Source organism: Bombina bombina, chromosome 3 (assembly GCF_027579735.1).
Source record: "Bombina bombina isolate aBomBom1 chromosome 3, aBomBom1.pri, whole genome shotgun sequence".
In the NCBI taxonomy this organism is placed as follows: domain Eukaryota; kingdom Metazoa; phylum Chordata; class Amphibia; order Anura; family Bombinatoridae; genus Bombina; species Bombina bombina.
Genome location: NC_069501.1, coordinates 1,252,093,900 through 1,252,120,818, shown reverse-complemented (window position 1 = coordinate 1,252,120,818; position 26,919 = coordinate 1,252,093,900). Strand labels below are relative to the sequence as shown.

Below are 26,919 nucleotides of genomic sequence, written 5' to 3'. Positions count from 1 at the left end.
CAGGCATAGAAAATATTTACTTACAGTGGCCCTTTAGCCCCTAATCTACTGCCCACAACATCGCCGACACCTACATAATGTTATTAACCCCTAATCTGCCGCCCCAACGTCGCCACCACTATAATAAACATATTAACCCCTAAACCGCCGTACTCCCGCATTGCAAACACTAGTTAAATATTATTAACCCCTAATCTGCCGCCCCTAACATCGCCGCCACCACCTACCTACATTTATTAACCTCAAACTGCCGCCCCCAACGTCGCCACCACTATATTATATTTATTAACCCCTAACCCCCTAACAAATATAATTAAAATAAATCTAAATTAATGTTACAATTATTACCTAAATTATTCCTATTTAAAACTAAATACTTGCCTGTAAAATAAACCCTAATCTAGCTACAATATAACTAATAGTTACATTGTACCTAGCCATTGTATCAGCCAATAGGATTGAGCTCGCATTCTATTGGCTGATTGGAACAGCCAATAGAATGCAAGCTCAATCCTATTGGCTGATTGCATCAGCCAATAGGATTTTTTCAACCTTAATTCCGATTGGCTGATAGAATTCTATCAGCCAATCGGAATCTAAGGGACGCAAGAAGAACGTAGGGGGCGCCCTATCAAGAATATCAGGGAACTATATAAGTTATAGTTACCCAGGTGATAAATTCCCCTCAGTGAGGATAATACTATGTAAAAAATTTGAATATATATATATATATATATATATATATATATATATATATATATATATATAAACACACAGGGCTCCTGGAGGGAGGACAAATTATGGGAATAAATGTTAAATATAAAACAGCAATATTGATGGTAGTGTTATAGCTCCCAAATACCTCCTAGGAGATAGATGTCTAAAAGATATATAACCAGCCAAAATACAATATTATACAAAATATACAAAATTCCAACACTCTAGTGTGGAGTAACCACTGAGTGGATGTGTGAGTCCAAATAGTGAAAGACAATGGGTCCTATGGTGATGATGGTGGTATAGGTGATATATAGTCACTGGGATGGGCACAGGCAGCTATCTGTGAAGATCCAGGCCGGGATCCAAAACAGCAATCTAAGAAGACAAGAAGAGACAGAAGCGCCACATGGCCCAATATTGTCTGGTCCAGAATATAGATATGTGGATAATCAATATAAACTCACATTTAGAGAAGCACCTCAATTAGTGCTGTTGAAGCAGTCTGGGATTTCTATTAGTCACCCAGGAGACCAAATTCCGTTGTGGATGTGGTGTCTAGATAAACAACACAAAGGGACAAAGGTGCCTATATGGCCTAGTATTGTCTTGGCAAATATGAGTTAATGAGTTATTAAGATGGGTACTCACATTTGTTGTAGCATCTCCTTTGATGCTATAGAGGCAGAGTGGAATCAATATGGTCATCCACCAGACTTAATCATGTGTTTGCAGGATACCAAATAAACCAGGGGCCTCCAGTGATTCAGGGAGAGGCCTAGCGCAATAGGCTCCTCTCAGCAAAAAGTGGTGAAATAACAAAAAACAGATAGCAAGTGTCCCAATATAAAAACAGAGTTTTTATTAAAAAATATATAAAAACAAAGCTACGCGTTTCTCAGCTCAAGGCTGTTTCATCAGGCTTAATAAAATCATTTCAGAACACTTGCTATATATACACATAAAACATCTAATTAGTGCTAATTGGTATCACATGATGCTAGGAGGAGCTTAGGTAGTCCTGGAGACCCTATTGGCCAAAATAGAGAGAGTAATTTATTTATGTATTAATAAACAATTGTCATTTCAAACCCCTCTCATATATGGTACATTTAAACCAGTCACTAATGTGGCTGTTTTTATATAAGCAACAACAACAACATTGTGTTGATCTAGCGGCCTTCGATCTAGGAGGCCATTAATATCCATTAGATCCCTCATATTAACAGTGTCTGTCCATATATAGATGCTTAAAAATAAATAATAAAACACTCAAGACCTACAATCATTTAGCCACGTATCCTCTTAATGTAACATGTCTTTTATCACTAGACACTTTATTATCACAACATATATCTAACATGACAATTATGTAACATAATGTTAACCCACATTTGAAGACACTATTATAGGTTATATTAACATTTTACACTTATCACCCAGATACATATCACTCTAAATTAGACAAAATTGGAATATATATGGTTCCATACCACATCTCTGTGAGATAGTCACATAATACACACACATCTAGTATTAATTATATATAGATTCATTCCATATACCTGTTAGATAGTCACATAGTATAATTATTTATGATTATTGTTCTTTAAGACACACTTTATCACATATGTCATATTTCAATATGATATATGTGATATATCACATTAATATTCCATTCAATCTGATATTGGTAGCCAGTAACACATCTACAGACGTTAGTATAGTCTAATAATTTTACCTAGACACACGCACAATAGGGAATATAAGATATTATTGTTATGTCATCACTCTTAGGGCGATTTAGAACGTTTGAGACCGACACCACATTCAGACTAAGATGTGCTTTATACATACTCCCACTTACACGTATATCAATATAATTTCACTTTCACACATTTTTAGCATCATATATATCATTCAAGACAATATAATATATTTTTTTAATATACTATCTAAATTTGATTAATATTCGTTATGCCTCAACAAATATGAATATTAATAAGCACATTATTTATTATTTAATATTAATTTCAATTTCATTTACATTTTTTATATGGTTGCACATTCACATATTATATTATTACACATTCACATATTATATTATTGATTAAATTACATTATATTAAATGAAGATTAATGAAATAATTTTCAAGTATCTATAACATTACTATTAACTGGATGTCACTACACTTATTTAATACTCCAAAATTATTTGATGGCTCTATTGAACCATTGAGCTAATCTAATATTTAGTATTGAGAGGAAACACATATTAACAATACCTTTAAGCACCAACTTGGTAACACTTATATATTGTATATATGAGCATGGATTGTGATGCGTTTATGCACTCACATAGGTGTGTTTGTGTAGTTTGTATGCTTGTATGTGTGTATTATGGTTATTATGTGTGGTGTATGTATGTGTATCATATGCATCAGTGTATGTATGTTTTTAATATTTATTAATATACATTACTATTTAGCGTAGAACCACTTCACATGTTATTTAAGGGAGAAATGATTCCTCAGCTATTTGTCTTTTAGGGAGAAAAGGGAGAAATGATTCCTCAGTTATTTGTCTTTTAGGTTGCTATAATACCACAAGCCACTGTGTGACTTAAGTGCAGACAAATATAGAATTTTTAGGTATACACTGAACCAAGAATGAGGGTTATAATAAAGTAACATAAGACACGTTCAAAACCATCATTGATGTAGTGAACTATTGGGTCATTTATTTATTTATTCATACATCGATACTTTATCGAATAGAAAGGAAAGGATCCCTCAGACCTACCTAACTACACGCCTACTATGATATAAGCAAATCACAGGACACCATTCTATACTCAGAACGTTAGAGCCAATAGGCTCACGTCATAGGGTGCAGACCGCTATTGGCTAAGAAGTCTAGAAAATAATAGTAAGGTAATACAGATATTAGGGAATAATATTGGTCTCATACGTTAGTTTTCTACTAAAATAGTTTATGAATTCAGATCTTGTGTCATACATAGATGTTTGGGACACTTAGAATGTAGAAATAACGGATCCGTAAGTAATGGCGCTTTGGACATGGGCACCAAACACATCTACACGCCAAACTATCACAAGAAATCTCTTTTATTGACAAACAGCCTCAATATGTCAGCACACCCAGCAAACGCTTTTTCAAGTCATCAAACGATCCATTAAGGTATGCTTTGTTGTAAAAGGAGATCCACTTTAAAGACTTCAGTATTATATACATTTATGAAACCGGATCATAATAATAACACATGAATCTGGGTATTTTCTATGTTACCAGCAATGAACATAAAGACAAGTTAGTTGATATCCACATAGGATCATAAGCTCATCCTCATATTTTGTGGGAATACTTTTGGATTAAACATTTTACATTTGTATATTTATTTGATTTTTACCAGATAGGATATAAAGCATTGTTGTTGTTGTTGCTTATATAAAAACAGCCACATTAGTGACTGGTTTAAATGTACCATATATGAGAGGGGTTTGAAATGACAATTGTTTATTAATACATAAATAAATTACTCTCTCTATTTTGGCCAATAGGGTCTCCAGGACTACCTAAGCTCCTCCTAGCATCATGTGATACCAATTAGTACTAATTAGATGTTTTATGTGTATATATAACAAGTGTTCCGAAATGATTTTATTAAGCCTGATGAAACAGCCTTGAGCTGAGAAACGCGTAGCTTTGTTTTTATATATTTTTTAATAAAAACTCTGTTTTTATATTGGGACACTTGCTATCTGTTTTTTGTTATTTCACCACTTTTTGCTGAGAGGAGCCTATTGCGCTAGGCCTCTCCCTGAATCACTGGAGGCCCCTGGTTTATTTGGTATCCTGCAAACACATGATTAAGTCTGGTGGATGACCATATTGATTCCACTCTGCCTCTATAGCATCAAAGGAGATGCTACAACAAATGTGAGTACCCATCTTAATAACTCATTAACTCATATTTGCCAAGACAATACTAGGCCATATAGGCACCTTTGTCCCTTTGTGTTGTTTATCTAGACACCACATCCACAACGGAATTTGATCTCCTGGGTGACTAATAGAAATCCCAGACTGCTTCAACAGCACTAATTGAGTTGCTTCTCTAAATGTGAGTTTATATTGATTATCCACATATCTATATTCTGGACCATACAATATTGGGCCATGTGGCGCTTCTGTCTCTTCTTGTCTTCTTGGAATCTAAGGGACGCCATCTTCGAAGACGTCATTTAAAGGAACCTTCATTCAGCAAGAAGCCGTCGATTGAAGAGGATGCTTCGTGCTGGATGGATAAAGATAGAAGATGCCATCTGGATGAAGACTTCTGCACGTCTGGAGGACCACTTCTGCCGGCTTCATTGAGGACATCTTGCCGCTTGGATGAAGACTTTTCCCGGTAAGTGAATCTTTAGGAGTTAGTGTTAGGATTTTTAAGGGTGTATTGGGTGGGTTTTATTTTTAGGTTAGGGCTTTTTTAAGGGCAATGCCCATCCAAATGCCCTTTTCAGCGCAATGGGGAGCTTAGGTTTTTTTAGTTAGGGCTTTATTTGGGGGGTTGGTTGTGTGGGTGGTGGGTTTTACTGTTGGGGGGTTGTTTGTATTTTTTTTTTCAGGTAAAAAAGGCCCTTTTAAGGACTATTGGTAGTTTAGTTTAGGCTACGTTTTTTTTTTATTTTGGGGGGGGGCTTTTTTATTTTGATAGGGCTATTAGATTAGGTGTAATTAGTTTAAAGATCTTGTCATTTGTTTTTTATTTTCTGTAATTTAGTGTTTTGTTTTGTTTTTGTAATTTAGCTAATTTTATTTAATTTAGTTAATTGTATTTAATTTAGGTAATTTATTTAATTGTAGTGTTAGGTGTTAGTGTAACTTAGGTTAGGTTTTATTTTACAGGTAAATTTGTATTTATTTTTGCTAGGTAGTTATAAAATAGTTAATAACTATTTAGTAACTATTCTACCTAGTTAAAATAAATACAAACTTGCCTATAAAATAAAAATAAACCCTAAGCTAGCTACAATGTAACTATTAGTTATATTGTAGCAAGCTTAGGGTTTATATTATAGGTAAAAGTATTTAGTTTTAAATAGGAATTATTTAGTTATTAATAGTAATTTTTATTTATATTTATTTTAATTATATTTAAGCTTAGGGGGTGTTAGGGTTAGACTTAGATTTAGGGGTTAATAAATTTAATATAGTGGCGGTGACGTTGGGGGCGGCAGATTAGGGGTTAATAAATGTAGGTAGGTGGCGGCGATGTTAGGGATAGCAGATTAGGGGTTAATACTATTTAACTAATGTTTGCGAGGCGGGAGGGCGGCGGTTTAGTGGTTAATATATTTATTATAGTGGCTGCGGTGTCCGGAGCAGCAGATTAGGGGTTAAACATTTTATGATAGTGTTTGCGATGTGGGAGGGCCTCGGTTTAGGGGTTAATAATTAGTTTATGGGTGTTAGTGTACTTTTTAGCACTTTAGTTATGAGTTTTATGCTACAGCGTTGTAGTGTAAAACTCATAACTACTGACTTTAAAATGCGGTACGAATCTTGATGGGATAGGCTGTACCGCTCACTTTTTGGCCTCCCAAGACAAGCTCGTAATACAGGTGCTATGGAAGTCCCATAGAAAAAAGACTATACGCAATTTGCGTAAGATGATTTGCGGTAAGGCCAAAAAAGTGTGCGGTGCCCCTAAATCTGCAAGACTCGTAATACCAGCGGTAGTAAAAAAGCAGCGTTATAAGGCTTAACGCTGCTTCTTTACTTATAACGCAAGACTCGTAATCTAGCTGTGTTTGTTTAAAGGACCTTTAAAGGGACACTAAACCCAAATCTTTTCTTTCATGATTCGGATAGAGCAGCTATTTTAAGAAACTTTCTAATTTACTCCTATTATCAATTTCTTTGTACTCTTGCTATGTTTATTTGAAAAAGCAGGAAACTAAACCAAGTAGCCAGCCCATTTTTGATTCAGAACCCTGGATAGCGCTTACTGATTGGTGGCTACATTTAGTCACAATCAGCTAGCGCAACCCAGGTGCTGAACCAAAAATGTAAAACACAGATGTCTGAACATTCAGCAAACATTTGAAATTTGTTTACAACAAATGTAGTAAAGATTTGTTTTGGTAAAGCTCAACAAATATTCTGTCATTCATAGTTAAATATTCCGGGTGTATTTGCATGTAGGGTTATTTTTATTTTATTTTACTTCTCTACAGCCAAGGAGGATGAGTCAGTGAGAATCCGCCTGTACCAGGACCTTCTACAAAAGCTTCCCGCTGTTAATAGAGCCACTTTAAAAGCACTAATGACCCACTTGTACTGGTAAGAAGATACTGCGCAGTTATCTGTATACGCTAAGTGGGGGCATTTTTTCCCATAAATATAAAAATGCTGTATTTGTTTACTTAAAAGAACGTCGGAATCTTTAGCAAACATTCAACATTTGTTTAGAACAAAGAAAATAGGCAAACGTAAAGAGAAATAAAACTATTGTTGTCCTTAAGGGCTAGATTATGAGTTGCGCGCTGTAGTTTGCGCGTGAGCAATATCAAGTTTTCAAGTCCGTTTGCACACAAGTTAAATTGCACCTGTATTACACGTGAGTGCAATTACAATTTAAGCTAGAATGACTACCGTCACCTCAGAGCTTTGGTTAACGGTTACGCAAGACATAACAACAGTACTGTTACACTCATAATAACCTTGTCTGATAAAAGTTATTCAAACAAATATTGCATTAAAAAGTTATAAGGGGTCAAAGGTGTGATGTCTCAGATGTTAGAAAAAAAGGGCTGCAAACACACGGTTGTGCTCATAAGTTTACATACCCTGGCAGAATTTATGATTTCTTGGCCATTTCTCAGAGAATATGAATGATAACACAAAAACATTTCTTTCACTCATGGTTAGTGTTTGGCTGAAGCCATTTATTATCAATCAACTGTGTTTACTCTTTTTAAATCATAATGACAACATAAACTACCCAAATGAGCCTGTTCAAAAGTTACATACCCTGGTGATTTTGGCCTGATAAAATGCACTCAAGTTGACACAAAGAGGTTTTAATGGCTATTAAAGATAACCATCCTCACTTGTGATCGGTTTTCTTGTAATTAGTGCGTGTGTATAAAAGGTCAATGAGTTTCTGGACTCCTGACAGACCCTTGCATCTTTCATCCAGTTCTGCACTGACGATTCTGGATTCTGAGTCATGGGGAAAGCAAAATAATTGTCAAAGGATCTGCGGGAAAAGGTAGTTGAACTGTATAAAACAGGAAAGGGATATAAAAAGATATCCAAGGAATTGAGAATGCAAATCAGCAGTGTTTAAACTCTAATAAAGAAGTGGAAAATGAGGGGTTCTGTTGAAACAAAACCACGGTCAGGTAGACCAACTAAAATTTCAGCCACAACTGCCAGGAAAATTGTTTGGGATGCAAAGACAAACCCACAAATAACTTCAGGTGTTTCAAGATGCACAACAATGAGACATTGAAGAATGATGGGTTGCATGGTCGAGTCACCAGAAGAAAGCCATTACTACGCAAATGCCACAAAGTATCCCGCTTACAATACGCCAAACAGCACAGAGACAAGCCTCAAACCTTCTGGCACAAAGTCATTTGGAGTGATGTGACCAAAATTGAGCTTTTTGGCCACAACCATAAACGCTACATTTGGAGAGGAGTCCAATGATGAAAGGTACACAATGTTTTGGGGATGTGTGAGCTACAAAGGCACAGGACATTTGGTCAGAGTTGATGGCAAGATGAATGCAGTATGTAATCAAACAGAAAAGCCTCATTTTCCACTTCTTGATTTAGCTTTTGAACACTGCTGATTTGCATTCTCAATTCCTTTGATATCTTTTTATTACCCTTTCCTGTTTTATACAGTTCAACTACTTTTTCCCGCAGATCCTTTGACAATTCTTTTTCTTTCCCCATGACTCAGAATCCAGAATCGTCAGTGCAGCACTGGATGAAAGATGCAAGGGTCTGTCAGGAGTCCAGAAACTCATCGACCTTTTATACACACACACACTAATTACAAGCAAACATATCACAGGTGAGGATGGTTACCTTTAATAGCCATTCAAACCCCTTTGTGTCAACTTGTGTGCAAGTTATCAGGCCAAAATCACCAGGGTATGTAAACTTTTGATCAGGGTCATTTGGGTAGTTTCTTTCTGTTGTCATTATGATTTAAAAAGAGTAAACACAGTTGATTGAAAATAAATGGCTTCAGCCAAACACTAACCATGAGTGAAAGAAAAGTTTTTGTGTTATCATTCATATTCTCTGAAAAATGGCCAAGAAATCACAAATTCTGCCAGGGTATGTAAACTTATGAGCACAACTGTATATATGTATTCCTATACATATGTATATCTGTATTTATATGTGGATATATGTATTTTCAGACATACAAGTATATACACATATTAGAACAACAACAACAAAAGTATATACACATAAATACATATGCAAACACATATAGACATATATATATATATATAAGTGCATTGGAGTCCTTTGCAGTCAAGTAAATAAAACATGAAAAAGCATATTTATGCAATATTCATATTTAATAAAGTATTTACTATAAATATTTCATATTCCAATGTTCTGCACCTAGGGGATCTATGTATTTTTAAATATATATATATGGTGGTGTATGTGTGTATGTGTGTATGTATGTATATATGGTGGTGTGTGTGTGTGTGTATGTATGTATGTATATATATTCTCCCCTGTTACTGAGGAAGAAGTTTCGGCACTTATACTGCGCTCTCACCTCACTACCTGTCCCCTTGACCCTATCCCCTCACAGCTACTCCCCTCCCTCTCTGCCACCCTTACCCCTATACTCACACACACTTTCAACCTCTCCTTCAGCACCGGTATATTTCCCTCATCGCTGAAACATGCACTGGTCACACCTATCCTCAAAAAACCTTCCCTTGATCCTACCTCCCCATCCAACTACCGCCCTATTTCCCTCCTCCCTCTTGTATCAAAGCTTCTCGAAAAACTAGCTTATGCACGCCTTTCCCATTTCCTTACAATAAACTCCCTTCTTGACCCATTGCAATCTGGATTTCGTCCCCATCACTCCACAGAAACAGCAATTGTTAAGGTTACCAATGACCTACTTACAGCAAAATCAAAAGGCCACTTCTCTCTGCTTATTCTCCTTGATCTGTCCGCAGCCTTTGACACTGTTGACCACCCTCTCTTGCTTCAAACCCTCCAATCCTTCGGCATATGTGACACAGCCCTCTCGTGGCTCTCTTCCTACCTGTCAAACCGTACCTTTAGTGTTGCCTTCTCTGGGGCCTCCTCTGCCCCGTCACCACTTTCTGTCGGAGTACCGCAAGGCTCTGTTCTCGGTCCCCTTCTCTTCTCAATCTACACGTCATCACTAGGTTCCCTAATAAAGTCCCATGGTTTACAATATCATTTGTATGCCGACGACACCCAAATCTACTTCTCTGCACCAGAACTTTCTCCTTCCTTGCTAACCCGTGTCACTAACTGTCTTTCTCACATCTCCAACTGGATGTCCTCTCACTACCTCAAGCTAAATCTCTCCAAAACTGAGCTCCTTATTTTCCCCCCTTCTTCAAAACTCTCCACCCCCAATCTCTCTATAACTGTCGACAACTCCATCATTACCCCTACCCCGCATGCCCGATGTCTCGGGGTCACATTTGACTCAGATCTTTCTTTCACTCCTCACATTCAGACTTTGGCTAAAGCCTGCCGCTTCCACCTTAAAAACATCTCTAAAATTAGACACTTCCTTACACAAGACACAACTAAGATTTTAATCCACTCTCTCATCCTCTCCCGTCTCGATTACTGCAACTCTGTCCTCTCTGGTCTCCCCACCTACCGCTTAGCTCCTTTACAATCCCTAATGAATGCCTCTGCCAGACTCATCTTCCTTACAAGTCGCTCTTCATCTGCTGCACCTCTCTGCCAATCTCTTCACTGGCTTCCTCTTGCCTCTAGGATCAAACACAAAATTCTCACTCTGACATACAAAGCCCTCAACTGCACTGCTCCCCCCTATATCTCTGATCTTGTCTCCAGATACTCTCCTTCCCGTCCCCTTCGCTCTGCTCAAGACCTCCTACTCTCCTCCTCTCTTGTCACCTCATCACACTCCCGTTTACAGGACTTCTCCAGACTGGCTCCCATCTTGTGGAACTCTCTGCCTCGCTCCACAAGACACTCTTCTAGTTTTAAAAGCTTCAAGTGCTCCCTAAAGACTCTACTGTTCAGGGATGCATACAACCTACGCTAACCTTACTTTATACCAGTTCGTCTCCTCCATTGCTATCCAGTTATCCCCCCTAGCATGTAAGCTTAAGAGTCCAGCTGTTTGTTGATCACCTTCTCAAGAGCTGACTACAACAGTGCAACTCTTGGCAGGGCCCTCTACCCATTTGATCCCTATAACTTTTTTTTTTTTTTCTTTTTTTTTTTTTTTTTTTTTTTTTTACTCCGCTTTTGTTAATAGCGCTGCGGAATCTGTTGGCGCTCTACAAATAACCGATAATAATAATAATAATAATAATGTATGTATGTATATATATATGGTGGTGTGTGTGTGTGTATGTATGTATGTATGTATGTATGTATGTATATATGTATGTATGTATATATATATGGTGGTGTGTGTGTGTGTATGTATGTATGTATGTATGTATGTATGTATATATGTATGTATGTATATATATATGGTGGTGTGTGTGTGTGTATGTATGTATGTATATATATATATATAGGTATAAATATATGTTTGTTAAATTATTCAGATATATATTTAAATATCTCTTTAAGAATAAACAGAAAATGTTCTGCTATGTACAGAATATGAGATGATGAAATATGCAGTATTTTCTTATGTTGCACTTTTAAATAACCTTGATAGTTTTTGAGCGACTTGTCAGCGTTAGACTTTATTCAACTTTTTCTTTGTCTAGGGGGGAATGTGATTTGCCGTTCGGAACTTCTCAGTTTGTTACCGTGACTTTTCAAACTCAAGAGCGCAATCTTTTTACTTTCAACTCATAATAAAAGCGCAAATCTTTTAACACTCGAATGTGGACGCAAACTACTGCTCCACTCATAATATAGCCCTAAGTGTTTTGTACTTAATAGATACCATTGCTATGTGTATTATTCATCATTTTAAAAGGATTTTACCTTATATTGATTTTTATTTGTTTTTTATTTTATTAGTGCAAGTTCCATTTGTTCCTGTCACAGCCCCAAAGGGGGCTGTAGTAATTACAGGGAGGCAAACAAGCTGCTATTCATTTGAAGTGGTTGTTAGGAGACACCTGCACTTCCCCAGTCAATTTCTTGCCCATGCTCAGTAGAGGACGTTTGCTGCAAAAAAAACATGTTATAATAGAACCTAAAGGGACATGAAACCCCATTTTTTTCGTTCATGATTCAGATAGAGAATACAATTTTAATCAACTTTCCAATTTACTTCTATTATTTAATTTGCTTCCTTCTCTTGTTATGCTTTGCTGAAAGGTTTATCTAGGCAAGTTCAGAAGCAGCAGAGAACCTAGGTTCTAGCTGTTGATTGGCGACTGCATATATATATTGATTGTCATTGGCTCACCCATGTGTTTAGTTAGAAACCATTAGTGCATTGCTGCCCCTTCAACAAATGATACCAAGAGAATGAAACAAATTAGATAATAGCAGTAAATTAGAAAGTTGTTTAAAACTGTATTCTCTATCTGAATCAAGAAAATTTTTGAGTTTCATGTCCCTTTTTTTATATAATGGCAGCTCCCTTATCTAACTGTGAAGTGCTAATTTTGCAAGAAAACAAGTAAATTGTTTGCTGTTTTGAACATAATCTTTTTATGTTTACTATGATTTCACTTTTTTTTTACTAAAGGGGCATTGTTTCATATCTCTTTAGTTCTGATGATTGTGCTAAAACATTTAGCCATCCCTGCTGATTACAGTAACGACCTATAAAATATGTAACGTTCAACTTTAATCGTCAAATGAGCTTTCTAGTGCAATATTAACATGCTCATTTTAAATGAAATTCCTCTTTCTTACTATGTATTTATTTAATTTCTGCTTCTTCAGATAAAGACACAGCTGGGGAGCCAGTCTGAAACAATCACTAGCCTTCTGCTCAGGAGCATGCATACACAACTTTTACTATGTGTGTAACCCCTTTGTACGAGTTAAAGGGACAGTAAAGTCATAATTAGACATTCAGGATTTACATAGAACCTACAGTTTTAAACAACTTTCCAATTTACTTCTATTATTTAATTTGCTTCCTTCTCTCGTTATGCTTTGTTAAAAAGGTTTATCTAGGTAAGCTCAGGAGCAGCAAAGCACTTGGGTTCTAGCTGTTGATTGGTGGCTGCATATATATATTGAATGTCATTGGCTCACTCATGTGCTCAGTTAGAAACTAGTAGTGCATTGCTGCTCCATCAACAAATGATTCCAAGAGAATGAAGAAAATGAGTTAATTAACTGGAAAGTTTATTTAAAACTGTATATTCTACCTAAACTATGAAAGAAAGAAAATTGGGGTTCATGTCCCTTTAACCACATAGGCTGGGATTTAAGTTTTTTTGGAGAATTTAGACAGAAATATCAGAACACGGGTTTAGCTTTAATTTGCTATTCCATTCGATTCAGATGAAGGATATGGTGTAAAGCGTTATTTGGCTGTAGCTGCTTCTTTTAGTCAGTATTGTATAATAACGTACATATGTTTCTATAACTTATTTCAGGAATACTTCTGATTATCTATTTATGTTCTGATACATAAACATATTGATGTTTCCTACCGTTCTCTAAGGTTATCCTTTATATTTATTCTTTTTAAGTGTCCAGCATTTTTCAGACGTCAACCAAATGAATGTCCATAATCTGGCTATTGTGTTCGGACCCACACTCTTTCAGACAGATGGCCAGAACTACAAGCCGGGGCATGTAGTCGAAGACCTCATCAGTTTCTACTTGCCTATATTTAAGGTAGATCACAGATCTTAAAGTATTCTATTTGCTTAGGGGATCAAGTTTACGTCCAGATGCACAGTAAAGGAAATTAAAGGCATACAGCATACCGGCATAGACTCAAGAGCGTGCATGTCTTGAGCACTATATGGCAACAGTGTTTGTCATGAAAGTTTAATTTTGTTTTGTCCCTTTCACGTGCATTTTCCGTGTCTGCCATGCCAAGACGCACTGTATTTATGAATTGGTATTTGTAATACACAATGACTTGTTTGCTCTTGCTACATAAACTGTTTGTTGTGCTACAGATTCAGCTTTTATTGGTGCCCATCAGCTGTCATTTGTATTTAGCCCATAAGATTGTGGTCTCTTTCTTTGCGCACTTGTCCCTTTATTATCCCGAGCTTCCTCTTACACAGGTTGAACAGGCAGAAATTCAGAAGCAAATCAATATCATCAGCGCCATAATGAAAATCCGTGCTGAGAACACAAGTGCCAAACCTGGGGTAAGACAGTAGCGCTCTCTGCTACCACAGCTACTGAATCTGATCCAATGAGAATAGCTTGTGTCAGCCTGTCATGGGATGCAGCACTGACCAATCAGTGTTCATTCATTTCATCAGATAAAGCCGGTGTCAATATTCTGTCTTCCTATATCTTATGTGTGTGCAGGGCTTCACTCTTCACAAAACGGGCATCTGATTTGTATAGATACAATCTTATTAATAACTGTTCTAAAACATTTTAGTCACACAAATTAAAGGAATGGTCTAATGGCATTTGTTAGACCCCACTAATCCTGACCAGCACTTTATCTATGTATGTAACTGCTTTGTGTGGTTATCACAGTTATCAAGGGTAAGAAATGCAAAAATGTGCTGCCATTTTTTGTAGTAGTATATCCCTTTAAAGCAGGGTTGCCTCATCTACAGCCAGTAACTTATCAAATCTCTTTAGCATAAATGTGAGTATAATATATTACCCCTGGCATATCCCACACATAGGGCGCATATTCAAAAACTCGCTGTTAAAGAAAGAAATAACGTAAAACCTTTTTATTTTGCGCTTTGAAATCTGTTGGCGCTCTACAGATAAATAATCATTTATTTTTTTCACAGCAACATACTACATATTTATTAGGAATATTCAGTCACTAGGATTTGCATTCTCAAGATTAAAGGGACAGTCTACACCAGAATATTTATTGTTTTAAAATATAGATAATCCCTTTATTATCCATTCCCTAGTTTTGCATAGCCAACACTGTTATATTAATATACTTTTTACCTCTGTGATTATCTTGTATCTAAGCCTCTGCAGACTGCCCCCTTATTTCAGTTCTTTTGACAGACTTGCATTTTAGCCAATCAGTACTGGCTCCTAGGACCTCCCATGCGTGAGCACAGTGTTATCTATATGAAACACATGCACTAACACCCTCTAGTGGTGAAAAACTGTCAAAATGCCCTTAGCTAAGAGGCGGCCTTCAAGGTCTTCGAAATTATCGTATGAACCTCCTAGATCTAGCTTTCAACTAAGAATACCAAGAGAACAAAGCAAAATTGGTGATAGAAGTAAATTGGAAAATTGTTTAAAATTACATGCCCTATCTGAATAATGAAAGTTTATTTTAGACTGTCCCTTTAATAGGGACATCAGCCAAGGTGACAGGATCATATATATATTCAATATCATAAGAAATAGCCGCACTCACTGCAAGTTAAATGTTCATAATGAAGTTAAAGAAATCTTTTTTTTATTAGGTGACATTTTAGGTCCTCAGACCAACAAATTTGTTAAAATATATTTCCTTGCTTACTTGTCCCTCCTCTCTTGCCATAGAATAAACATTTTATTTGCACGGTTTACCTGGGAGAAAAGAAGACGGAGACGGAGCAGATTGTACAGGTAAATATTTATTTATTTTACAAGATTAAAACTTGGAAAAAAAATCTAATTATATGTTTGCACTGCCTCCCAACCTACTTAGCCTTAATTGGCCCTTTAGGGGCTTGCTAAACAGCTGTATTTTTCTCAGGTGTAGATAGAATGCGCGCTACATGGGTCTTGTATTGGGCTTCGTTACACATCGAGGGATAGCCTGATAACATAGCGTCCCACTGGCTGGGGGAAAATCACCCGCTTTGTGTTGCTTTTTATGCCTATAGAAGTTATAGTAATGCAGCCCTCATTAATAGTTACTAAGAGCTTTGTATGTTTGAGGGCAGTTTTAATCTGTTGTACGTTTTTAATACATTCGTTTTTTATGTGGATGGCTATGACCATTATTTTAAATAAATGTAATAAAGGTTGTTTGTTAATTATATGTACCCCTTGTCAGCAATCACTCCTCACATAAGTTTGCCACATAATGCTTCTTTTTCTCTAATATATAATGTAGCCTAGTTTTTTGGCATTAGGCACTACCCATCTGGGGTTACATAAGCTTACCTTAGGAGGGTCCTCTTTGAGAGTGGGTTACTTGCCCTATTTTTCCCTTAGATTTATCTGGGGGTTTACTTACACTATTACTTTGGTTGAGATCAGGTTAAAGGGACATGATACTCATATGCTAAATCACTTGAAAGTGATTCAGTATAACTGTAAAAAGCTGACAGGAAAATATCACCTAAGCATCTCTTTCTAATAAAGGAAGATATTTTACCTCAAAATTTCTTTGGCTCACCAGAGTAAGTGCTGGGTAAAGAGTTATACTTCAGCTGCATGTTGAAGAAAACAGCAGCAAATCAACTTCATTTGTGCTGATGTCACACCATTTTTGGTTCAGCACCCTGGGTAGCGCTAGATTTAGCCACCAATCAACAAGCGCTACCCAGGGTGCTGAACCAAAAATGGGACGGTTCCTAAGCTTACATTCCTGTTTTTTCAAATAAAGATACCAAGAGAACGAATAAAAATTGATAGGAGGAGTAAATTTAGAAAGTTGCTTAAAATTGCTGCTCTGTCTGAATCATGAAAGAAAAAAATGTGAGTTTAATATCCCTTAAACGGTTAGTGTTAAAACTGACTTTAAAGTGATGGTAAATCCTAGTGTTTGTGAAACGCTGGGATTTACCAGCGCAACAAATAAAGGGGACGCTCAGTCATGATGTATAAAATACTTTTATTTGTCTGCAATCACTTTAAACTGGTCACTAAAGGGGCAGTAAACACCTTTTAATTTCATGACGTTTCTGTCGTGCTGCTGTAGAATAACATTTAATTAGAGTCTAAATGTTTTTATAACAGATTAACATCCTTTTTACTGCAATTGTTTATCGCAAAAATCTGCCACCATTTTCCGTAATTGGAGGAGCCAATTGGGGCTTTATTTTGCAGACAACAAGGCTATTCACAATCTTAATGTTAGTATAAAGTGCATTGTTATCAGCTAAAGCCAATCAGGGACAGATGTGTAACGTTTAAATTCAGAGAATTAGAAATTCCTCAATTTTCAGAGCTAAATTACATAAAAAGGGGACAAAATAAACAACGAGAGTAAAATGCAAAGCTATTTAATTATACATAACTAAACGTTATCTAAAGATATCAAGGTGTATACCTCTCCCTTAAATGGAACTCCATAATTTGAAGAATGGTTTACCTGGGTTAGAGATCAGCTGGTGAGCTCATGCAGACACACGGGTCTCTGGATGTAGTGCCAGGTGATGAGCACAGTTCAGGTGCACTGTCTTTGGCAAACATCTGACCATGTTAACCGGGTAAAAGGCAAATAGAAGAGATGTTGTGCCCGGAATAATGAGTTTATCAGACTGTTAGGTCCTTGAGTAATGACTTGACTCAATATCACTCATCCACATTTCAACAGAAAAAAATCTGAAAACAAATTCTCCAAAACAATGTTTAATATCAAATATGTTTATTTTTTTGCTTTCATCGTCACATTATACGACATATAGTGATGAAATGATTTTCTCATTGGACAGATCCCGGTCACCATGACTGCACAGGAGTTGAGCGAGACGATCTTAGAAAGAAGGAACATCCGAGTCAGAGACCAGGATTACTGGAGCTGCTTTGAAGTTCTAGAAGTGGATGATAGCGAGGTGCTAGGTGTGTGCAGACAATCACTTGTGTCTTTGGATGGATTTGGATACAGGCCAGGTTTTTATTATAGCTCAACCAGTGCACAGGTGAAGTAATCCGCTGATCAGTAACCATGGTTACTAGCCTGCTCTCACCCATCAGCTGATTATTTCACCTGTGCACCGGTTCCGCTATAATGAAACCCTGGCTTGTTGGGAGTACTCGAGGACCGCAGTTGAGAAACAATGGTTTGATAAATATAAATTACAAGGAAAGACCTTTTATGTATATCTTGCTGGAGGGAATGGTTCCACTTGATATAAGAAAAGCCTCGGAAATCCCAGACATGGCTACTAGAATAATACATCTGTATCCTAAATCCTTCTTTTATTTGTACTTAAATTTAATTACAAACTTTCTTGTTTGGCTCCTAAAAATATCTTATGTGGCATGTAAATATTCTTGCTGGCTCCTAAGCCCTGAACCAAGGGATGTTAATAAAGTTTAGAAAGACATTAATTTAAATTGGAAATGAATAGATTTACAAATAAATGGGACAATTAAAAACGTGTATAGAAAATGACTTTACATGAAGTAAAGCACATGGTTATAACAGGTCTTGTCTGTCAACAGAGCGGCCGTTACACTTCTCTGAAAAGGTGCTGCCCATCTATCACTCTCAGAAAACCAGCAGCCACATGATTGTAAAGAAAAATGTACATATGGATCAAATGCTGCAGTACATACGTAAGTATGCGTGTCTTCTTTGTGCCATACTCAGTGCCCTGCGTGTCTTCTTTGTGCCATACTCAGTGCCCTGCGTGTCGTCTTTGTGCCATACTCAGTGATCTGCTGCCTCCGCTGAAGTTAAGGTTGGAAGATGCGGGGAAAATATCTATAAAAAACTAATAAAAGATCAACAGTGATATACACTTAGCGCCTACTAAATACAGACCTCTTGCTTTGATGTGTTGACACCTAGTTGTCAACTGTGAAATAAAGAGTTAATAAGAAATATACCAAAGCGCCACCCTGGCGGAGGCTGGGTCTGAGTGGGACGATGTATAAAATGAATGTCAAGAAATTACAATGGTCATAAAATGCAATTTATTAAACAAATGAGTTTAAAAACATGGATCCATGTGAATCCGATTGTACAGCAATATAAAAAACTATTTAAAATGCAATTAAATACAATTAAAACAAGTTGACCTACAGGGTCCCAAATGTCTTTTAAACAAATAGTTCTATAGTAGATCTTGGAGATTAACAGTGTTGCTGGTAATGAACTTGAAATGACAGTGTTAACTATCAAAAATAGTGAATAGCTCACACTATGATCTTGGATTACGTGTTTAATATAAGAGTGAAAAATTCAACAAACCTAATGCAAAGTGGAAAAAGGTGGTAAAATTAAAATGTGTGTAAGACGTCAAATATCCAAACAAGTTGGCCAAATAAAATATAAAATCAAAATCAAAAATATAAAAAATAAACCATAGCTAAAAATCCAAAAGTGACAATATAAGTGTTCAAGATGATGAAATCTGTGAGTTGTGCAATGCCCTTAGATAAATGCTGCGTGTAATCAGTACTCAAAAAAGAAAAAGAAAAAAGGTAATGTATCCCTTAAAGCAGAAAAGGGTGATGTGTCTCTTTATTCAGAAAAAATGATCCCTTTAAATAGAAAGAATGGAGTGACGTAATGTGAAAAAATGTGACAATGTTGAAAAAATAATATAAATATCCCAGCTTCAATGATGTGTGTCAATAACAGCTTCCATATTCTGTATGGGGATGTTATGTGGTCTTCTTTAATGAATAGGAAGTTTCAAACAATATTTCTGAACAGCCTTTCTGTTAAAGGAAAAGTATAATGGTGTAGATCATTTTTAGAAAGGTATATACTTGAAAATATGCTTGCCAGTCGACGCGTTTCAGTCTCACAATGACCTTTATCAAGACTCTTTAGCCCCAGCGGTCACATAGAACTAACGGAAAGTCCAAGAAATATAGCAGTATATATTGCTTAAAGTCTCAGTTTTGACCACAATATATGTTTGCTCTGCACCAGCTCAGCACCCTTCTGTGAGCCTGGATAAAGGGAGAGAGACTTACTCCTCTGCACCAGCTCGGCACCCTTGTGTGAGCCTGGATAAAGGGAGAGAGACGTACTCTTCTGCACCACCTCGGCACCCTTGTGTGAGCCTGGATAAAGGGAGAGAGACTTAATCCTCTGCACCACCTCGGCACCCTTGTGTGAGCCTGGATAAAGGGAGAGAGACTTACTCCTCTGCACCACCTCTGCACCTTTGTGTGAGCCTGGATAAAGGGAGAGAGACTTACTCCTCTGCACCACCTCTGCACCCTTGTGTGAGCCTGGCTAAAGGGAGAGAGACTTACTCCTCTGCACCACCTCTGCACCCTTGTGTGAGCCTGGATAAAGGGAGAGAGACGTACTCCTCTGCACCATCTCGGCACCCTTCTGTGAGCCTGTATAAAGGGAGAGAGACTTACTCCTCTGCACCACCTCTGCACCCTTGTGTGAGCCTGGATAAAGGGAGAGAGACTTACTCCTCTGCACCAGCTCGGCACCCTTCTGTGAGCCTGGATAAAGGGAGAGAGACTTACTCCTCTGCACCACCTTGGCACCCTTGTGTGAGCCTGGATAAAGGGAGAGAGACTTACTCCTCTGCACCACCTCGGCACCCTTGTGTGAGCCTGGATAAAGGGAGAGAGACTTACTCCTCTGCACCACCTCGGCACCCTTGTGTGAGCCTGGATAAAGGGAGAGAGACTTACTCCTCTGCACCACCTCGGCACCCTTGTGTGAGCCTGGATAAAGGGAGAGAGACTTACTCCTCTGCACCACCTCGGCACCCTTGTGTGAGCTTGATAAAGGGAGAGAGACGTACTCCTCTGCACCACCTCGGCACCCTTCTGTGAGCCTGGATAAAGGGAGAGAGACTTACTCTTCTGCACCAGCTCGGCACCCTTGTGTGAGCCTGGATAAAGGGAGAGAGACTTACTCCTCTGCACCACCTCGGCACCCTTGTGTGAGCCTGGATAAAGGGAGAGAGACTTACTCCTCTGCACCACCTCTGCACCCTTGTGTGAGCCTGGATAAAGGGAGAGAGACTTACTCCTCTGCACCATCTCTGCACCCTTGTGTGAGCCTGGATAAAGGGAGAGAGACGTACTCCTCTGCACCACCTCGGCACCCTTGTGTGAGCCTGGATAAAGGGAGAGAGACTTACTCCTCTGCACCATCTCGGCACCCTTGTGTGAGCCTGGATAAAGGGAGAGAGACGTACTCCTCTGCACCACCTCGGCACCTTGTGTGAGCCTGGCTAAAGGGAGAGAGACTTACTCCTCTGCACCACCTCGGCACCCTTGTGTGAGCCTGGATAAAGGGAGAGAGACTTACTCTTCTGCATCAACACGGCACCCTTGTGTGAGCCTGGATAAAGGGAGAGAGACGTACTCCTCTGCACCACCTCGGCACCCTTGTGTGAGCCTGGATAAAGGGAGAGAGACTTACTCCTCTGCACCACCTCGGCACCCTTCTGTGAGCCTGGATAAAGGGAGAGAGACTTACTCCTCTGCACCACCTCGGCACCCTTGTGTGAGCCTTGATAAAGGGAGAGAGACTTACTCCTCTGGACCACCTCGGCACCCTTCTGTGAGCCTGGATAAAGGGAGAGAGACTTACTCCTCTGCACCACCTCGGCACCCTTGTGTGAGTCTTGATAAAGGGAGAGAGACTTACTCCTCTGCACCACCTCGGCACCTTGTGTGAGCCTTGATAAAGGGAGAGAGACTTACTCCTCTGGACCACCTCGGCACCCTTCTGTGAGCCTGGATAAAGGGAGAGAGACTTACTCCTCTGCACCCTTGTGTGAGACTGGATAAAGGGAGAGAGAGACTTACTCCTCTGCACCACCTCTGCACCCTTGTGTGAGCATGGATAAAGGGAGAGAGACTTACTCCTCTGCACCACGTCGACACCCTTGTGTGAGCCTGGATAAAGGGAGAGAGACTTACTCCTCTGCACCACCTCTGCACCCTTGTGTGAGACTGGATAAAGGGAGAGAGAGACTTACTCCTCTGCACCACGTCGACACCCTTGTGTGAGCCTGGATAAAGGGAGAGAGAGACTTACTCCTCTGCACCACCTCTGCACCCTTGTGTGAGCATGGATAAAGGGAGAGAGAGACTTACTCCTCTGCACCACGTCGACACCCTTGTGTGAGCCTGGATAAAGGGAGAGAGAGACTTACTCCTCTGCACCACCTCTGCACCCTTGTGTGAGCCTGGATAAAGGGAGAAAGACTTACTCCTCTGCACCACCTCTGCACCCTTGTGTGAGCCTGGATAAAGGGAGAGAGAGACTTACTCCTCTGCACCACCTCTGCACCCTTGTGTGAGCCTGGATAAAGGGAGAGAGAGACTTACTCCTCTGCACCACCTCTGCACCCTTGTGTGAGCATGGATAAAGGGAGAGAGAGACTTACTCCTCTGCACCACGTCGACACCCTTGTGTGAGCCTGGATAAAGGGAGAGAGAGACTTACTCCTCTGCACCACCTCTGCACCCTTGTGTGAGCCTGGATAAAGGGAGAAAGACTTACTCCTCTGCACCACCTCGGCACCCTTGTGTGAGCCTGGATAAAGGGAGAGAGAGAGACTTACTCCTCTGCACCACGTCAACACCCTTGTGTGAGCATGGATAAAGGGAGAGAGACTTACTCCTCTGGACCACGTCGACACCCTTGTGTGAGCCTGGATAAAGGGAGAAAGACTTGCTCATTTGAAAGCTGTGTCCTAATTACCTCAAAACCATCCCAGATCCACAATCCTCCTCTTGATTGTGACAGCTTCCACTCAGTCTTACATGGCCAATCCAGGCTCTCCACCAAACACAAAGCATCATCTGCAAAGAGTTGCCACCCACCGTATGGGCCAGTTTGTTTGTTTTAAACGCAATAGGACTAGGAACATCAATACATTTGAAGGGGTAATTTTTACACAATCCAGTGAAATATATAAATTTGTACATAAATGCTTTTTCTATTCTGGCTGCAGATGACAAATTAGTAGATGTAGTTGGCAAATAAATGAGATGTTTCTATAGAAGAGCAAAATCATTAATGATCGCCTTCCTTTGATCAGCATATCATGCTTTACTCTGTGAGGAATGCATACAGACTGTAAATATTCCTTTTTTTATCAATTGGTAGCTATAAGTGTATTAACAAAAGAGAAATATACATATCTGTCTTTCATACATAAGTTACAATTAAATTATTCTTGTTAGCCTGATGCTATTATGTTTATCACCGTTTATCAAAGGGACTTTGAGACAGTGTCAAGGTGATTGGTGTTTTTTTAAGAATGTGCCTGATGTCAGTAATTTGTTTCAACCAATTCAATTTTATTCTTTTGAATGGAGTAAAAACTGTGTTATGCTCTGTCTGAATACATCTGATGCCGAAACGCGTAAGCTTGAGTTCTGACTTACTAACTATGCTGTGCTTTTCTGGTTGTTCTTATAGCATTTATATGGAATAAAGTTTAATTTTTAGCTTACTCGTGGACTTTCTTATTCTAAAAGTAGCAGCACCATAAAGGGCACCGTACAATAAACAAATTACAAAGCTTTGTTATTTCCCACCTAGACCATCGTATCCTATATATGAATAACAGAGGTGTATTTGCAAGTTGCGGGCAAGATAGCCAATGATACATAATGAGTAAATGTGCTAGAGTTGTTATATGTCCTCATGGACATACTAGACTGGTTTACTAACTTTCCTATATATTCCTGTGATGAGCACTGTGTCCCTCAGGTAACAAAACACATCTCCTGATTCTTTTTCTTTTTTTATTATTCTGTTGAACAGGAAATCAAACAGGAGATTCTAAACATGGGATGATGAAATTCCGTGAGGAGAAGACTTTGTTGAGTTTTGGTTCTAACTTCAGTGACCGGTACTTCATGCTGAACAGCACCACGCTACGCATGTACAAAGACGTAAGGGTAGGTTCATCAGCAACGTGTAGGTGTGTATCACACAATGCACTAAATAGATTTTAAACCTCGTAAATATGTATATAAAATGCATAGAGGTACTCTCTTAAAGGGACACTAAGTCCCATAGTTGTTATTTCATGATTCAGATAGAACAGCAATTTTAAGCAACTTTCTAATTTACTCCTATTATCAATGTTTCTTTGTTCTTTTGCTATCTTTATTTGAAAAAGCAGGAATCTAAGCTAAGAAGCCAGCCAATTTGGTTCAGCACCCTGGATGGTACTAAAACACTAATATTTTTTTTTTGATGTGTAGGATCCCCCCTTAGCCACCAACCTCCCTGACCCCCCCCCCCCCCCCAAACAGCTCTCTAACCCTCCTCCTCTACCTTATCTGCGCCATCTTTGGTACTGACAGCTGTCTGCCAGTACCCAGTTTACAATAAAATGTTCCAGATCCCTTAGATCACAATTCCCTCCCTCCTCTCTCCCACTTTATTTGGCCAAATGTTCCATAGTGTAGCGGTTCCCACACGCAACCACCCCGTGCATGCGTGCGTGCGTGCCTGTGTGCGCTCATGGTGACTCCACCCACGATCCCGCACCCTCTGACTAATTCCTTCCACCGATGGCCTCCCACCCACCAACGATCGTGGCCATAGATGTCCGATGCAGAGAGGGCCACAGAGTGTCTCTCTCTGGATCGGATGGCTAAAAACTGTTATTGCAGGATGCCTTAATATCGAGGCATCACTACAATAACAGGAAAGTGGCTGGAAGTGATCAGGATCGCTTCCACTGCTTGAAGGAACCAACGACGTTGGTCGTTAAGGACATTTTATTGTAGGACGTACTTGGTTATTGGTGGCTACGTTTAAGCCACCAATCCGCAAGAGCTATCCAGGGTGCTGAACCTAAAATGGACCGGCTCCTTAGCTTACATTCTTGCTTCTCAAAAAAAGATAGCAAGAGAACGAAGACAGATTGATAATTGGAGTAAATTAGAAGGTTGCTTAAAATTGCTTCTCTATCCGAATCATGACAAAAAATGGGTTTAAAATCCCTTTAAGTGTTACAGAGGTGTCAGGGATTTTTTGTAGTGTTTTTATTTTGAATTTGTAACTTTATTTTGATTTGTTCACCAAGGCAAGCTAAACTATAATATAATATAATATACAGAATTTGGTTTTGAAATGTGTGATATATTTAGCGTTTACTCCAAACAGGGTCAGTTTCTCAGTGTGTAGTTTGTGTTAAGCTTTGTGTTTTCTGAACTCAGTATATTATGCCATTGCTACAGCCAATTGAAAATGACTGTGTCATCCGGTGGTGATGATGTAGCAGCATCCTATTGGTTGCTGGATTTCACAAGAAATCATATATATTTGGGGTGTACTGAGTAGATGTTCAGGATAGTAAAGTGAAATGATAGATAACTAGATATTGTGTCACTAAAATCTAATACTGTTTGCTTTTATTGCTTGTAACCATAATCCTTTATTAAAGCAGAACTCGAGGCTTCAGAGATTGTCCACTGATAGCATAAGTGAGGTGAGAGGATACTGGGGCACGCGTGGCATTTTACTTACTGGTGCAGGTGGTGGTCTCCTCTCATTCTTGTTAACCTGTCTCAGTGGTTCTCAACCCGAACACTTCAGTGCAGGGATTGGCCAGCACCCCGAGCCGTATTACTGTAGAGGTCAAATGATTTTATCAACATGAACTTGTATAGTTTAGCAAAGTAGCTCAAAATATCCGAATACTGAAGATTTGCTAAATCGGTTTCTTTTGATTCATTTTTAAACTAAATTCTGAATGTTTTATTAGGAACAGTTGACGTAAAATAATAATACACATTTAAATTATTATTATCGGTTATTTGTAGAGCGCTAACGGATTCCGCAGCGCTAGATAACACTCTTTTCCCCAGTATGTCATTTGCTTTTAAAGGCAAGCAGATTTCAGCAACCACCTCCACCAGCCTTATGTTTAAGGCTATTTTTTTTCTTAAAGGGGTATGGGGCGTTTGTGATTCAGACAGAATACACCATTATACTTCCAATATCACATTTTCTTTGTTCCCATGTTATTCTTTGTTGAAGAGATATCTAGGTAGCCATCTGGAGCACTACATGGTAGGAAATAGTGCCCTTTAGTGCTCTTGCAAATGGATAACATTCAGGAAAAACTGCTGCCATATAGTGATCCGGAAATTGGCCGGCTTCTAAGCATATATCCCTGCTTTTCAACAAAAAATACCAAAAGAATGAAGAGCAAATCATAATAGATATAAATTAGAAAGTTGTTTAAAATTGTGTGCTCTATCTGAATCGTGAAAGGAAAAAAATGGTACAGCCGATCTGATTCTGTCCCACTCACCGCATGGTTTACAATTTCACTGAGTTATTGGCTACGGATCCTGTAAACCAGATGCACAAATGGTCTTACAGAATCGGCTCTAACTCACAACTGGCTTTCTTTACTGCAAGTTTGGGTAAAGGGAGAGAGCCCTGTGAATGTCTATATAACTAATTACAGCTTAATGCAATACTGTTAATGAGTAAAGAGTGTTTGTATGGAAAGAAGATGAATATTCTAAAATAAAAAAACTCCTATTTTAGCCAGGGATATTCATGTTCAGTCAGGGTTGAGAACAACTGGTGTGGTTTGGTTTGCTTTGTATTTTGTTTTTCTGGGATTAAAGTGTACTGTTGCCACCGATATAGATTTGTAATTCTCACTTCAATGTCTCCTTGGTGCAATGTCATAACTAAGTTGTCTAAAGGTTTCTCAGTATATACCTAGTACTTTGGGTTTTATAAGACATCTTATTATCATTCCATTTTAAAGTGACATTAAACTTGAAATTTAATTTACTATTTATATGTTAAAAAAACAACAACTATAACCCCATTGTACTTTAATTATTTTTCACACTTTTCTTATCACTTAACTTTAAAAATTAGATTTTCCATCTGCCCGTAGATAGACTGGATTCCATCGTACTGGGTCATTACCTACATTTGCTTGTTCTGTTAATGAATAAATGATAAATG

General features: G+C 38.5%; 1 protein-coding gene across 2 annotated transcripts in view; it reads left to right on the top strand.

The window, feature by feature from the left end:
• The window catches only part of ARAP1 (ArfGAP with RhoGAP domain, ankyrin repeat and PH domain 1), an 860,101-nt gene that overhangs the window by 795,096 nt on the left and 38,086 nt on the right, over positions 1 to 26,919 (top strand). Inside the window, exons 25-32 of one of the 2 annotated variants that reach the window (XM_053708778.1) lie at positions 6,978 to 7,083; positions 13,655 to 13,802; positions 14,204 to 14,290; positions 15,627 to 15,692; positions 17,732 to 17,858; positions 18,465 to 18,578; positions 23,734 to 23,870; positions 25,373 to 25,414. In XM_053708778.1, the coding sequence (XP_053564753.1) occupies positions 6,978 to 7,083; positions 13,655 to 13,802; positions 14,204 to 14,290; positions 15,627 to 15,692; positions 17,732 to 17,858; positions 18,465 to 18,578; positions 23,734 to 23,870; positions 25,373 to 25,414 (827 nt within the window). The remainder of the gene's footprint in view (positions 1 to 6,977; positions 7,084 to 13,654; positions 13,803 to 14,203; positions 14,291 to 15,626; positions 15,693 to 17,731; positions 17,859 to 18,464; positions 18,579 to 23,733; positions 23,871 to 25,372; positions 25,415 to 26,919) is intronic. The other variant, XM_053708779.1, reaches the window with a different exon arrangement.